Source organism: Mycetomoellerius zeteki, unplaced genomic scaffold, assembly GCF_001594055.1.
Source record: "Mycetomoellerius zeteki isolate Tzet28-1 unplaced genomic scaffold, Tzet1.0 scaffold155, whole genome shotgun sequence".
Classification (NCBI taxonomy): domain Eukaryota; kingdom Metazoa; phylum Arthropoda; class Insecta; order Hymenoptera; family Formicidae; genus Mycetomoellerius; species Mycetomoellerius zeteki.
Window position 1 is genome coordinate 2,951,185 of NW_017256500.1, and position 15,105 is coordinate 2,966,289.

The 15,105-nt window shown below is 35.8% G+C and overlaps 1 protein-coding gene across 4 annotated transcripts; it reads right to left on the reverse strand.

Moving 5' to 3' along the window:
* Positions 1 to 318: 318 nt before the first annotated feature.
* LOC108720860 (uncharacterized) lies at positions 319 to 14,092 on the reverse strand. Of its 4 annotated transcripts, none has more exons than XM_018445110.1 (10): positions 13,776 to 14,092; positions 13,134 to 13,177; positions 6,405 to 6,489; positions 6,203 to 6,302; positions 3,995 to 4,226; positions 3,449 to 3,680; positions 3,072 to 3,190; positions 2,607 to 2,750; positions 2,210 to 2,338; positions 319 to 869 (listed from the first exon to the last, which is right to left on the reverse strand). In XM_018445110.1, exons 1-10 carry the CDS (start codon positions 13,873 to 13,875, stop codon positions 636 to 638), a joined length of 1,419 nt encoding a protein of 472 aa, XP_018300612.1. In that variant the 5' UTR covers positions 13,876 to 14,092; the 3' UTR covers positions 319 to 635. The 4 variants fall into 4 exon arrangements, with proteins under 4 accessions (XP_018300612.1, XP_018300609.1, XP_018300611.1 ...); XM_018445107.1 differs by having other exon boundaries at positions 6,203 to 6,320; XM_018445109.1 differs by having other exon boundaries at positions 6,203 to 6,320; positions 13,643 to 13,848.
* Positions 14,093 to 15,105: the final 1,013 nt, after the last annotated feature.

Below are 15,105 nucleotides of genomic sequence, written 5' to 3' on the forward strand. Positions count from 1 at the left end.
GTCGTACTCGCATTATGACTCAACCCGGAGAGAAATCGCGTCTACTGTTCTCGACTGCCGGTCGATCTTTTATCGCCCTTGGCACAAATCGGCACTTGGAAAAGGAGATCACACGCGTTATCGTGTGCAGCGTGTTTTACGCCGCTTCTTCGTTTCGGAAGCGCAAGATCTTTCGAGAGATCTTTCACCCCCCTCCGTCGTGAATCAGAAGGTGACTCCTCGACGCGTCCGGAAAGGATGAAATATCGCTCGCATAAATCAAAATGCGTTTTTGCAGGGATTCCCCGGTCTTGTCCAACCCAAAGAATGGATGCACTTGTAAAAGAACTTGTTTATTCGTATACCATCGTTTGCATACAGAATCATCGAACAAAAAACTTCCGTTTCGTGGAAGGAACGAGATCATCGCAAATCGTTCGCGATCGTCGTGAAATAAAAAAAAAAGGATTGCGTATAACTCATCGACGTCGTACTTTCGTTCGTATATTTATTGTCGAAAGGCATATTAGCGCGCTCGTTACAAAATATTTCGTTCCGGTACAAATACTTAAAGTACACCCATGATGCTTTCGTGCAAATCCACTCGCACATACTCTGGGAAGATGGACGGAGAGACCGCAGGTGTCGAGTGGCGGTCACTTGGAGTTTGAGTTCGAGGGGTAGTAGTAAACCACCGCAGGTGCTGGCAGTTGCCAATGTGCGGCATGGAGCTCAATCAGTTGCAGAAGAGTCCTCTTCACCGGTGGTAGCGTCGTCTCCTCTGCTAGGAAGGCGTCGCGTACGCTGCCAAGCAGCTGTTGTAGCTGCGCGGGCAGCTCCGCGTCCAGATCCTTGCCAATGCACGTGAGGATGAAGAATAGGCAGTTCGTCTATGATATAGACGAAGAGAGAGATCAACCTTCTATTGAATTTTAATGAACTTCAATTCGGTCGAAGATCGGTTCGTAGTAATTCAGAGAATCCAGCGCGAAAATGATGTAAGTTCATTCGGTCTTGCGAAATCTACCTTGGATGCGTTCAGATTTCCACCCGAGTACTGGATATCATTTTATCTTTGTTTACACATTAGATGAACAAGAGTAAAATAATGTTTGGATGACGCTTGCATAGGAATCTGAACGTAGCCTTGGATACAATTTCATATCTGCATCTTGTTATAGATTTATCTTATACTTGCGTTGAACTCTGTAATTTTGGCTCAAACTTTGAACGTAAGAAATAGTAAGAAATTTTGCTAAGTTAATACAAGATGTTTACTGACATCTTATTAAAAAATTCTCTTGAGAATTTTCGGATTTTCCAGATAATTAGTTCAAAATTCCAAATAAGATTAGAGAATTTTTTAATTTGAAATAAATTAGAATCCAACACAAATAAATTATTGAAAATCAGTAGGAGATATTACACGAACCTATATCTATCGTTTTCTAGAATTAGAACCGCAAACTTATAGGATAGTATGGAGAAGATTACTATAGTAGCCTATTCTGCTGAATATTGTTTCATCCTGATATTTTTAATAAAAACTTGCGAGATATACACGAGAATATACGTGAATATATGTATGTCATACTTATTGCTAAGTGACTGTCAACATTCTGCATTATTAAGAAAAAAATGATCGTAGAAATAATATTTTCAAAGACAGAATTTAAATTTAAAAAAGTAAAATTTAAAAAATGTTCTAATAAAATTCTATGAAAATTCCAGATTTCTAAATTCTCTATATAGATAATAAACACCTTGTAATAACAAATTCGGTTGAATCTCAGCACTGGTGCATAAAGCCGTCGTACATAAATTGATGTAAAAGTGTGTATTTAATATAAATATAGATATGGGTTAATCACCGAAATCCTTAATATGCTTTGTTATGCTGTTTTATAAAATATATTTTATAATTTGAAATATTTGCATTTCACTTTTTCATTTACAAATTAAATTAGTGTATAATATTATAGTTTGAGACTGTGTTCCACTTAATGTTTGCAACACTCGCGAGTATCGTTTGTTCTTGTTTAACATTTGATAAACGAGGATGAAATGATTCCATGAGCGTTGTGAATGTTAAATGGAACGTAGCCTTAATATGTCAATACACATTAGTGCGTCCAACCGAATTCGTTATAAGGATGAAGTTAATAAATTCTGTTTTGTCGCAGGCCAATGGTTTTGTTTTATAACACTCGTCAATCGAGCTCAGTCTTACCTCGGCAAGTGAATCGATGGCGGGTGGCTGCAGACAATCCTGGCAACATTTCCAAAGCAGCGTGAGCAGCACGCGTCCGGGAGGAACGCCCTCCTGCTGTGTCTTCAATTGTAGCTGCCGTCGTTTCAACTGGAACAACGCGATTATACACATTTATGCGGGCACGCTCGAAAGCTTAGTACCGTCATAACATGCAGCAGACGATAAAAAAAACAACGAGTATATAAATAATTGAAATGAACGCTAAATTATACGTTATCGTAAATCGTAGATCGGAAACTGACCCGTTTCTTTCCATTACACGGAGGTATCGTTGCAGTTGTTAACTAGTTAGCGCATTTCTTACGGGAATAATGAATACCTCGTGATGAACGTGTCATTATGTGCTTAGTTATACCTGGCAATACATCTCGTTGAGAAACATCATAAAGGCTGAGTACCGATGGCAGGTCGTGCCGTCATGCAGTAATCTGGCGCGATCCTGGTACCATTGTTGGCACGTATTTAACAAGGATTCCAGGAAAGTTTCCTTTGTTTCTTTCTGTACGTGAAACGTATCTCAAGTTATATATTTCATCTTGTGTGCGTCTAAATTAGAATATTACTGTTTGGATAATTCTTTTAAATACGCATAAAATAAAATGAAATGCAAACAATAGCAATATTTAATAGCAAACGACTATATTTTTATAACTTATTCATATTTTTTATAAAATTAAAAAAGATGAAGTTCTAATTTTTCAGATATTTTTTTCTTAAAATATCTCATTTGTATTTCTTTTACATTTGAAAAGATGAACAGCGAGTGTTCATCGTCGACCTTCTTGATCAATTTTATGAAAGGATAATGAAAAAAAATAACCTCTATAATTGTGATGCAAATTTTAGCTGCCGGCTCGGCATACTTGCGATTCTCCACTACTCTATCCAGAATGTGTCGTACTAGTTCCATCAACGTTCTCGCATTTAAAAGATTCGGATCTGTCAACAACATACATTAACGCTAATCACTTTAAATAATTTTGTAATTGTTAAATTTTTAATTATTGGCATTTTTCAATATTTTATCATCAAAGAAACCATGTTGGAAATACTATATTTTGTCTATTTTTGTTGAATTGTTATGCTCTAATGATAAATCACCATAAAGTAATGTACAATTCGATTGGAACAACGTGATCTATTTAAGTATAAAAAGCTTAAGCATTCTATTAACTGATAGTAGATAGACTCTCTCACCTTCTATCGCTCGCAAAAGTATATCTTGAACGGGCGAGGGAAATTTCCCGAGCTCGGAGGCATCCGCAATATTGAGTGCTTTAGCGGTTAATACATCCGTTGAGTTCAGGCTCTTCGAGCGCTTCAGGCCATAAGTCGACACGAAGGTATGCGATTTGGTAAGCTTCCCCGGTTTCATAGAATTAGTTTTAACTTCGTTTTGTTCCACATTGAAATGTACTCGATTCGCGGTCTATAATAGATAAAATAATTTTTATCTAAACCTAAGAGCTTCTCTCTAGTTAACGATAAGTTAACGACCGTTCTGCATTCAATCTTGAATTAAACCAGATGATTACTGCTTTGCGTTCAATCTTTTTTTTAAATGTATCTTTAATTTTGCGCACAGTTCATGTTTCTGGATGTCTTCCAGCAAGAGATATAGATAACATAGTGTGATACAAAGAACCATTACATCCTTGTTCGTCAATTTTAAACAAAAATGCTATAATCATTGTGTCACACTATGTCGCTTGCTAGAATGCACTATCTATGTGCTTCACTTACGTGCAAGATGTTCCCGCTGGATGTGGACATATCTAAAGAATGGAGCTGTCGAAATGTGGAATTTGCTGTCGCGTGATGGCCACTCTGAGAATGACGGGACGATAACTGGTGCTGTTGCTGTAGAGGATGTTGTAGCTGTTGTTGCTGAGCGTAGAGATAACGGTGTATATTACCGCTCGATTTACTGTGCTGCAGATAATACGAGGAGCGCTCCGATGCATTATTCCGAGACCTAGTCGAGATACATGTCCGTTTCGATTATTTACAGATCGATTAAATTCAGAATCGTGTCTGATAGCGAATTCGGTTGAACGCACTACTGCATGTTAAAGCCGTTGTACACTGATTTAATCTGTGTATAAGCAAAATGCAAATATTTCAAATCTAAAATACAAATTTCACTTAACAGTACAATAAAATGTATTGAGACCAAGTGAGACTTTCATCTGCGTTTTTATATTTATATTTACTAAATACGAGGGCAAATCAATAAGTACCCGTGTTTGAAGACAGGTGATGTTGCTGATGCAAGTTGCCATCGTGTACTACCATCTTTCAAATGACGCCATACAAAATTTCAGAGTGATTCATGCAATAGTCTTGATTTGACAGTAATTCGTAGTGAGAGTGTTTGATGTTTTCGACGATACAATGGAAAAAGAACAATATCGATCCGTGATTCGCTTTTTATTTTTGGATGGAAAAACGTGCGAAGAAATAAAAACGAAGTTGGATGCCGTCTATGGGAACCCTTCACCGTCTATGACAACCGTCAGATATTGGTTCAACGAATTCAAACGTGGTCGTTCGTTTGTTTTTGATGAGGAGCGCCCAGATAGCCCGGTAGACGTGGTTATTGAGGAAATCGTTGAAAAAGTTCACGATATGATTCTCGCTGATCGCCGAACGAAAGTACGTGAAGTAGCAGAGGCCATAGGCGTGTCGTATGGAACGGCATTCAATATTTTGCATGATAATTTAAGAATGAAAAAGCTGTCGGCCCGATGGGTGCCGCGATTGGTCACGGTGGACAACAAGCGAATGTGGCTATCAATTTCAAAGCAATGTTTGGAGCTGTTCAAGCGCAATCCGAAGGAGTTTTTGCGTCGAGTAGTAACCGTTGATGAAACATGGATTCATTACTACACACCGGAGACCAAGATACAGTCAAAACAGTGGATTTCACCCGGCGAACGTGTTCCGAAGAAGGCCAAGACGATCCCATCGGCCGGAAAAGTGATGGCCACTGTTTTTTGTAACGCGCAAGGCGTAATCTTCATCGACTACATGGGGAAAAGCAAAACTATCACGGAGCAGTACTACGCTGACTTATTGGACCGATTCGATGTTGAATTGAAGAAAAAACGCCCCCATTTGGCGAAAAAAAGTGTTGTTCCATCAGCACAATGCACTGGCTCACTCCTCCGCAGTCGCCACAGCCAAATTGGTCGAATTGCGGTACGAATTGCTGCCGCATCCACCGTACTCTCCGGATTTGGCCCTCTGCGATTTCTTCTTGTTTCCAAACTTGAAAAAATGGCTCGGTGGAAAAAGATTCACGTCGAATGAAGAGATCATTGCCGAAACAGAAGCCTATTTTGCAGAGTTCGACGAATCGTATTTTTCGGAGGGGTTAAAAAAATGGCAAAAACGTTGGGGACAGCGTATCCTCCTAAAAGGGGATTATGTTGAAAAATAAAAAAAAGTTTTGTGAAAATCTTGCGTCTTCATTACTAACACGGGTACTTATTGATTTGCCCTCGTACATATTTTTATGTTAATTTATGTACGACGGCTTTAACGTGAACCAGTGCGCATTAAGTGCAACCATTCAAATTCGTTATGAGATCTTGGAGAGTCCGAGCAAGTTCGACCAATTTTTTTTATTAAAAAACACTCAACATATATTTATATTATTACTGCTATTGTAAATAACTTAGCAATAAAGTTGAACTTAAAAAAATAATTTCTGATTTAAAAATATTTTCTCATCATGAAAAGACAGAAATCGATCATTAAACAAATCGTTTTGATGTTACAGCATTAATTAAATATATAAACAATCCAGATTATCTTATTATTTTTTTTATTACAATTAATGTATTAAACTTTCTGAACGATTTTAGAAACAGCGTCGTGACTCAACTCAACCAATGTTCACACGGCGACAGTACACTATTTAAATATAGTCCGCTGGTTCATACTCACTTAGAAGGATGCGAATCGTTCTGCTTCATCGTGAATTCCTTGGCGTGCACGTTTAGTCGAAGATTAGTGACGTTCGCCGTGGTTCCTTCCGCTCTCCCACCTAGAGATGACCATGAAACTAAGACGACGACGACTCGAATGATAAATGATAAAATTTACGATACGATATGTGCTCGTCACTTAATAGCCAGAGAATACAAACCTGGGGGTCGGTATATTTCTAAGGACGGTTTGGACTTGGGGGTAGCTATGTTATTATTTCCTTTCTGTGGAACCGCATCCCTCATCTAAAGAAAACAAAAAAAATACACATCACGCATAAGACACGCAAGAATCTAACGAGTCTGTCCTCGAAACACCTTTGAGTGTGCCTCGAGTTCGTGGAGATCTTTTACTCGCTACACAGAATTGTACCATAGCGAGGCTACAAATGATTGAGAATAATTGCGTCGTCTATATTAAAAGCTAATATAGACGGCTCAAGTCAAACTTTCCGATTTAATTGCCACTTATGCAAATGGAAAACGTAGATGATTCATCATCTGAAGAAAGTGGAAACGTTGATCAAAATGTTCTGCTTAATTGTTAATTTTTAACTAGTAAGTGTTAATTTTTTGATGTCATTATATGTATATAATATTTATTTCATTGATATTTATTTTATGATATTTCATGTAATAATTTTGTAAAATTGAAGTAGTGTTAATGCTTTCAAGTGTATCATGTTCTATTTTTCAATGTATGACACATCAAATAAAGTAACACGATGATGTAGTTGAGCTTTATAATATAGTTTTGCAATATTTTCCTCGCAGAAGCGTTAAAAATCTTCAAAACAATATATATAATGCTTAAATATTTATGTAAAGACGTGAAGGTCAATTTCAAACGGAATAATCTTAAACAAAACGCCAAGTTCAAGGACTTCTTTTTTCCTCTTGTAGTAAGCAAAAATTATTTCTAAGTGTCCTGCACAAGTTGCTGAAAAATATCTTTGACCATAGCTGCGAATGTAATTCCAAAATCTGAAATTTTAAAATAATCCTTCTAATCAAAATCTTGGCATTCGCTTCTCGCGTTGTATATACGCCGCTTAACCACGTGCATTATTTACTACAGTGCATACAGGATGTTTCTTAAGTATTGTTCTATATTCAGAATTGATTAAAAGTTATTTTATAAAAAAAAGTTCATATTAATTAATATATATATAGTCCCAAAGATTTCAAAAATACAAGATTAAAAATTCTATAGAATTAACATTTTTACTTTAGTACTTAAATGAATAAAGATTTCTTCTTCAACTTTGGGCTAGTAAATAGGCAAGGTATTATCTTCATGTTTTACCTATAATCACTATTTTGTAAGAAATCAATGACATAAAAATATACACACAAAGTTAAGTAATAATAATATCACTAATATTACTGCTCCAAACTTTTCGATGATTAGAATTTTTTGTAGATTTTTATTATTTCATTAAGACAATCTCATCAAAGATATTCTAAAAAAAATGAATCTTTTATACCTTTCTTAAAAACTATTAAGCCATTGAACAACTTTATAGAATTTTTAACTTGCTGTATATCTTTGAAACCGTGTGTTCATATCTTTATAAAATATAATCTCAAAAATCAATTTCTAAAATATTGAACAATATTTAAGAAACACTATATGTGACAGAATGTATAATAAAGAGCGAACAAATACGTTTCTTTCGTTGTAATGTATGTCACAATAAATGCAACGAACATATTGGCTAAATGCACAAGCTCGTTATGGTAACACATCGCGAAGCACGCGGGATGTTAAATGTGTGTACGTTACACGCCGTGGACTCAATTAAACGCGTGGGTTTAATTTACGCGCCAATTTATTGTCACGGACAGTACCATATTATGAATACTAATTGTGAATAAATTAATCTACGTGATTAAAAAAACAATAGATTGCGTGAATCAGTTTATCCGACTGTCTCTAAGAGACAGTAAATGTTCCAACAAGAAATATTTTCTAAATAAAAGATTTTTGTCTACTTTTTGCACACACATTTCATATTTCATCTATTCTCTTTTATAAAAACGCAAATTTATAGTTTCACAAAAGAGAAATAAATAAATCAAGATAAAAAACAGACAAAAAGAAAAAAATTGATAATTACAATGCAAAGGCAAGCCTCTCTATTTTATTTTTTATTAAATATTTATAAAATTTTCATCAATTCTTTAAGTCGTTTTCTTTCACAGGAAAAATACATGCGAAAATACATGTGAAATTAGAAGTACACCGCCATTGTGTTTATATCACTGTTTCAGATCGCGCTTACAAGAAATGTAATGTTATCACGCGATTTTTCCAGTTTGCACATGAAAAGAATGATATATGAACAGCATTATTCTAATTGAAGATAATCTGACTAATTGAGAATAACAGTATAATATTAATGAAACAAATAGCATTTTATTAAAATTACAACATACGTATTTATTTCATTAATACCGAATTATTGAATTAACTTCTAAGATTATCTTCAGTTAAACAGGAGGTTTACTGAAATCTTGTACAAAAATTCTGTAAGAATTCTTGAATTTTCCATTGTTATTTAAATTTGTTTTTTAAATATAATTTCGGAATAAATTGGCATGCGAACAACAAACTATATATTGAAAATTAGCAGAAGACATTAGCGTGAAACAGATTTCACGAGATAATATCTATAATTTTGTAGAGCCGCGTAACATGTAGAATAGTATAAGGAAGGTTCACTACCAAAAATACCATCAGCCATTCTATTCTGCTAATAAGTATTATCTTCTACTGTCACCTTTTTTTAATAAAAATTCGCGAAATAAAAATATACATGAATATACGCGAATGTGTATGTCGTATTCATTGTTAACTAATCGACAACATTTACATTATCAAGAAAAAATTTGTTTATATTTTCAAAAACAAACAATTTAAGTTTAAAAGTAAAACTCCAAAAATCTCCCAATAAAATTCCAAAAAAATCTCTGATTTCCGAGGGTAAAAAAAATCTCTCGAAAATTCCAGGTTTTCCAGATTTTTCCAAGTAATAAACATCCTGTTCAATTAGATTGCTGTTAGCTAACGCTGTTTATATACATCAATCTGTTTCCATGCACGTCGTCTTCCTATTCGCGCGCGTCAGTACATCAGAGTAGATTTTGCGAGTTTGCCAAGAGACTGCGCGCCGCGCAGCCCGCGAATCTTTCTCATCGTCATTCACGTTCAACAATCGTTAAGAAACAATTGCAAAACGCGGAACAGCAGCAAAACAATAAATAATGCGGGGTCTACAATAGAAGTCATAGAGATCGTAGGGTCTTAAGTCATAAAAAATTGACCAATTATAGTTGATTATTCTTCTCATATTCGACTGTGATTGGTCAATTTTCTACGACTTAAGATCCTACGACCGCTACGACTTCTATTGTAGACCCTGCATAAAACACCTTATGTGCTTTCGATAACTGTATGATACCGTAACGTCCGTAACAATACTCGCTCCTATTTTTGTCCCGTGGATTGCGTGACGCGCTTCGACAGTCGGAAATATCGAGAAACGTCACCGATATAGCGCAGAATGACTCAACTGTGCGGAACCATGACTCTCTCGACAGATCGGAAACAGATACTGCGGACACCGACATAGGTTGGTATTCATAGTCGATTCTTATATTTGAGACTGTCTTAAGTACAGGCTTAAGATGTCATCAGTTAATCAAAGGGCTGCATTAGCATCTTAAGACATTACTTAAGACGGACTTAAAATAAGAACGGATTATGAATACCGCCCATAATTTCGATGATTTCAGATCCCAGCGCTACGTATATACACGTATCAAAAAATCGACCGATCTCGAAGCCGTTCTCTAGTTAGTCAAAGCTGATCGCAGTCTAACCACTCTAACCGAGTCTAAAGTCTAAACGACGATCGCGACTCCTCAGTTCTCCTACTGGATGTGGAGTGGATCCAAAGAGAGAGGGAAACGTACAATCAATTAAACCTCGCTTCAACTTGATATAGTAGTTACATTTATTTGTTACGTCTAATGCCCGTTTTTTCTCGGTTTCTATCAATTCAGAATAACTTTACTCTTGATTTAAACTTACTTTTTATCTTTTTCTAATGTCTGTTTCTATTAATGCAGTAATTTAAAATTTTAAGTACAAGGTATACTTAAAATTAAATACTTGGTTCAATCAACTCTTCATCTTTTTCTAGTTCTAAGCATTAAAAAAGGATGAAGAGTAAGTTAAATTGAGATTAAAGTTGATCTACATTGGTAGAAACGGGCATAAAAGACAACGCTGTATCTTTCTGTCATCGCTTTTCATCAATACGTTGAAAGAAAAAATCTGAGCTTGATCGAGAAACAAGGGATGCTTTTGGTAACGCAAGTCAACACAAGCACCATTCTATCTTTGTTATGGGCTACGTTTACATCGTGCGCTTAGTCCGCGACCTATACGATAGGTGTCTTTGTTTAATATACAGGATAAACAAAGACATCTATTATATAGACCGCGGCATATAGCTAATGAATGGAATTTGTTAAACAGAACGACGCTACTTAGCGTCGACTTGTGGAATGAAAAGCTCCCGATGTTTTCACCGAGACAAAAAAATCACAGAGAGAACGAATTCGCGACGAGGAGAAGAGGGGGAGAAGAAATTGTGAATAACGAATAACTCACAGTGAAGAGCGTGCGAGAATCATCCTTTCCAAGGTCCAACGAGCGGATGCTACCGAGGTCCTTCTTCTTGCACACGGATCACTGTTATAGCGGACACACTCGCGGCGCGGCGCGGCGCAACGTGTGCGTTCCGCACGCACGTGCACGCACGGAGGCGAATTTTCGGGCGGGATCCAAGAGACGCACTTGGACGCACTTTCTCCGACGACTCGACGAGAGACGCGACTTTTCCTCGTTGAACGTGCGTACGTGCGTACGACCGTACGTGCGTGCGTACGTGCGTCGTCGCCGTTGCCGTCGTCGTGTCTTCGCTCGCGCACACAGGGACTTCTCTCCGATGACCGAGGACTAATAATAGTCACGGCGTAGCCACGAACGAACGCTATATATCTACGTGCGACGCTGTGTATACGTATTAAAGTACGCCGCTACTCCGCGCGAGAAAAGCAGACTGAAATATCCGACGGGAGACGGGACGCTCGCGTCGCGACGCTTCTTTTTTTCCTCTCTCTCTCTCTCTCTCTCTCTCTCTCTCTCTCTCTATCTCGAGTCGATCGAGATCGGGAATATCAGGACTGGCCAGTATTCATAATTGGTTCTTATTTTAAGATCGTCTTAAATTTAAATAATGTCTTAAAAGATATTAATATTATTGCTTTGTGATTGGTATTCATATAATCCGTTTTTATTTTAAGATAATCTTAAGTAATCTTAAGTCATAAGATGCTAATACAGCTCTCTGATTGAGCTGACATCTTAAAACTGTACTTAAGACGATCTTAAACATAAGATTCTGTCATGGATGCTTTCTCCATTTAGTGGCACAAGTCGACACAAGCATCATTCTATTTTTCTTGCCATTCAGAGAATAACAAAGATAGAACGACACTTGTGTTGACTTGTGGCACCTAAATGGAAAACACCCTTTGAAGCCGGTCTATAATTCACTTTATTCTCTACCGACAGTGACGGCGGCGAAGAGTTAAAAAAGATGATTTATTTACCAACGCTGGACACTTTTGACTGATTCCGCTAATAGATAGAACTTTTTGTCATTGTCTCTATTGTGATAAATCGCGAGATTTATCGATGTTTATATGAACATACGCGAAATTCATGCAGATAAAGATTTCTTCTGTGCTTTCACGATGATCTAATATCTCCGACTATAATCGGTGGATTTTTGCATAACTTCTATATTCTTAACACATATGGCATTACTATATGTTTAATATTTACATTTATAATTTTATCACATTTTTATCTTGCGTACGTGCCATTAAAAGAAAATGTGAAGAATTAAAGAAAATTTTCTTATTGAAATAGAGAGATTGGATTGAAGAATGTTTGAGCTCTAAGTATGTTAATCCGACATTATTAATGTCTATTTTATACCAATGTAAATAACTTTAATCTCGGTTAATTTATACTTTTTACCTTTTTCTCTCTAATTCTAAAAATTAAAAAAAGATCAATAATAAATTAAATCAAAATTAAAAACAATTTACATTGGTAAAAATGGATATAATAAATCTCGAATACTATAAATATAATGTTATTTTCATAAATGTTCTGCCTATTTTCTATATGATTATTGTAATAAAAATATATATAATATATGGAATAACTAAAATAAAAGAAAACATTACATATAGTTTACATTTTATTTACGATTGCAAATACGTATATCAAACGTAAGAAATTAAGAAAAAAATATATTTTGTTTTCTTATACTTTTTGCACTTTACAACAGTCATTCAATAAGAATAACACAATATAAAGTATTAATTTTATTAAATTTTTCACTTCAGTAAAATGATAACGAATTAACAAAGACATTAATAAATTACAAAAATCTCATTTTCAGAGATAAAAATAATCACGAAAATATGATACTGTTTTGCAAATTTTTACCATGTGATGTCATAATTTGTCGCTTCCGCATGGTTTTGCCGTCATCGCGAACTATGTTCCTCTGAATGGATCCATTATCTATTCACATATGTCCGGCATTGAAGTTTTACTTCGGTTTCGCATTCGATCAGGAACAATGATTATAAAATTATGATGAATTCGAGGAAATTCCTAATCTCGCTGTTCATAGTACATTGATATTAACAAAAAAAGATGTACCAACAGGTTTGAGAAGTGTGCAAAATTGAGAATCTACTCACTATAAAATTAACATAATAATGGCTGAAGGTCTCACCTTCGTTAGCGCTCCATCCGCGCGAGTTGCTCGCACCATTCTCGCTGTTTATTTATTACCAAACATTCAATGAAAATCGATGTTAGTGCCGTGTCAGGATTATCTTCACAATATATTTTTTACACTTCACGCAACTCGACAAACAATCTCAATCGTGAGTTTTTGATTTTTAATCGTCTTCCGACGAGAATTTCAATCGTTAATGAAACAAAACTCGATTTATGATCAATCTCTGATGCCCGATTCCACCAATATAAAATTAACTTTAATCTCGTTTTTAATTTATCTCTTTATTTTTTTCTAATTCTAATGATCGTTTTTACCAATATAGTTTAATTATATAATTTCGGTTCAACTAACTCTTCATCTTTTTCTATTTCTAAAAATAAGAAAAAAATGAAGAGTACGTTGAACCGAGATTAAAATTAATCTACATTGGTAAAAACGGACATTAGAAATAAAAACATTCTATAAACAGTAAATTAAACCGAGAATAAAGTTAATCTTACATTGATGAAACCGGGCCTGAGTCGCGCTTATTTCAAAATGATGCCTTTTGTCTCCACGTTTTGCCGAATTTTTCGTAGCACTTTTGTCGGTACTCATTAGAGATAATTAAAACAACCATAAAATGCTGAATACCTCGCGAAACGTTCACGATCACATCACTCCCGACTCGATTTCTAAGCGCGATCGATGGCGCTCGTCGTCTACGCCTCGCTCGATCCAGCCAATCGATCATCCGATCGAATGCAGACGTATCGCGTCACTCGTCGAAGCTATAGATGTCATTTCTCAATTATTATCGCGATGATTCACCTCGTGCTGGATAATAGGCGCTATTGGCACCTTTTCGAAGTTCCTCCCGCGCGTCGAAATCACCGAGAATCGTTATTCCGGTGATTTCCGGAAGAGGACCGGACGCGAGAGCTACAACGCGGTACCGATGCTATCACGCCGATGACTGGAAATATACACGGCGTGCACACACCTAACATTACTTAATACGCGATTTGCGTAGTAGGCGGCCACGTACCGCCTCCGTACACCTGCCGACGCGGATCACCGACGGAAAGAAATAAAAAAAGAAAAAGAAAAAGTTATACCGCGCTCGGATCGGAGCGACGCGGTCGAAGGAGCGCCATTTATATCGGTCATTTATCCGCGTATGTAAATTCGTCGCAGACTCGCATGATACACGCACTTATCTCAATTTAAATTGTAATTATCTTTGAGAAGAAATTTTATTGCTCTTTAATTACCACGCTCACTCCTTACGGCCCTTTTTTGTATAATTTGATTTATTTATTTTTTTAGGAATACAGGACTCCGATCGTTTTATTTTTATTGTATCTTTTCATATTTATCTCAATTTACACACAATTAATTTATATGTATCTTTTTTTACTTTACGACAAGCTTATATGTGGATAAACGAGATATGTGGTAATAACGTATGTAAATATGACACTAATTAATATGTATATTGTGTGTACAAAAAAAAATACTTTTTAATTTGTAGTGTTATATAACAATGTTATAATTTAACGAAAATATTTAGGAAATAATTAATAGATTGGGTCTAAGAAATATCTTTCTTCTCCCTTTTCTTTTTTAAATTTATTTCTGTGTACTGAGAATCTATGAATTGCATTATGTGTAAATGGTAAATGTAGCAATGGTCTGTAAATTAAAAATTCTGGAAATTGTACGTTGCAAAAGATTTCCTTTCTAATCTCTAAACTCTAGAGAATAGTCACCTGGAGCGAGTTTTATCCTAACAGCGAGAATAGTCTTAGCAGCGAGAAAATAAAATTCAGTCATAATAATGTTAAATCAGAGCGAAGTGATAGTTTTATACCCAATTTATTGTACATAACACTGAAATAAGTAAAATGATACACATGACAAAGACATGTCACACACCCACGCGTCGCATACACGCACATTTACGCTCGCACATACACACCCT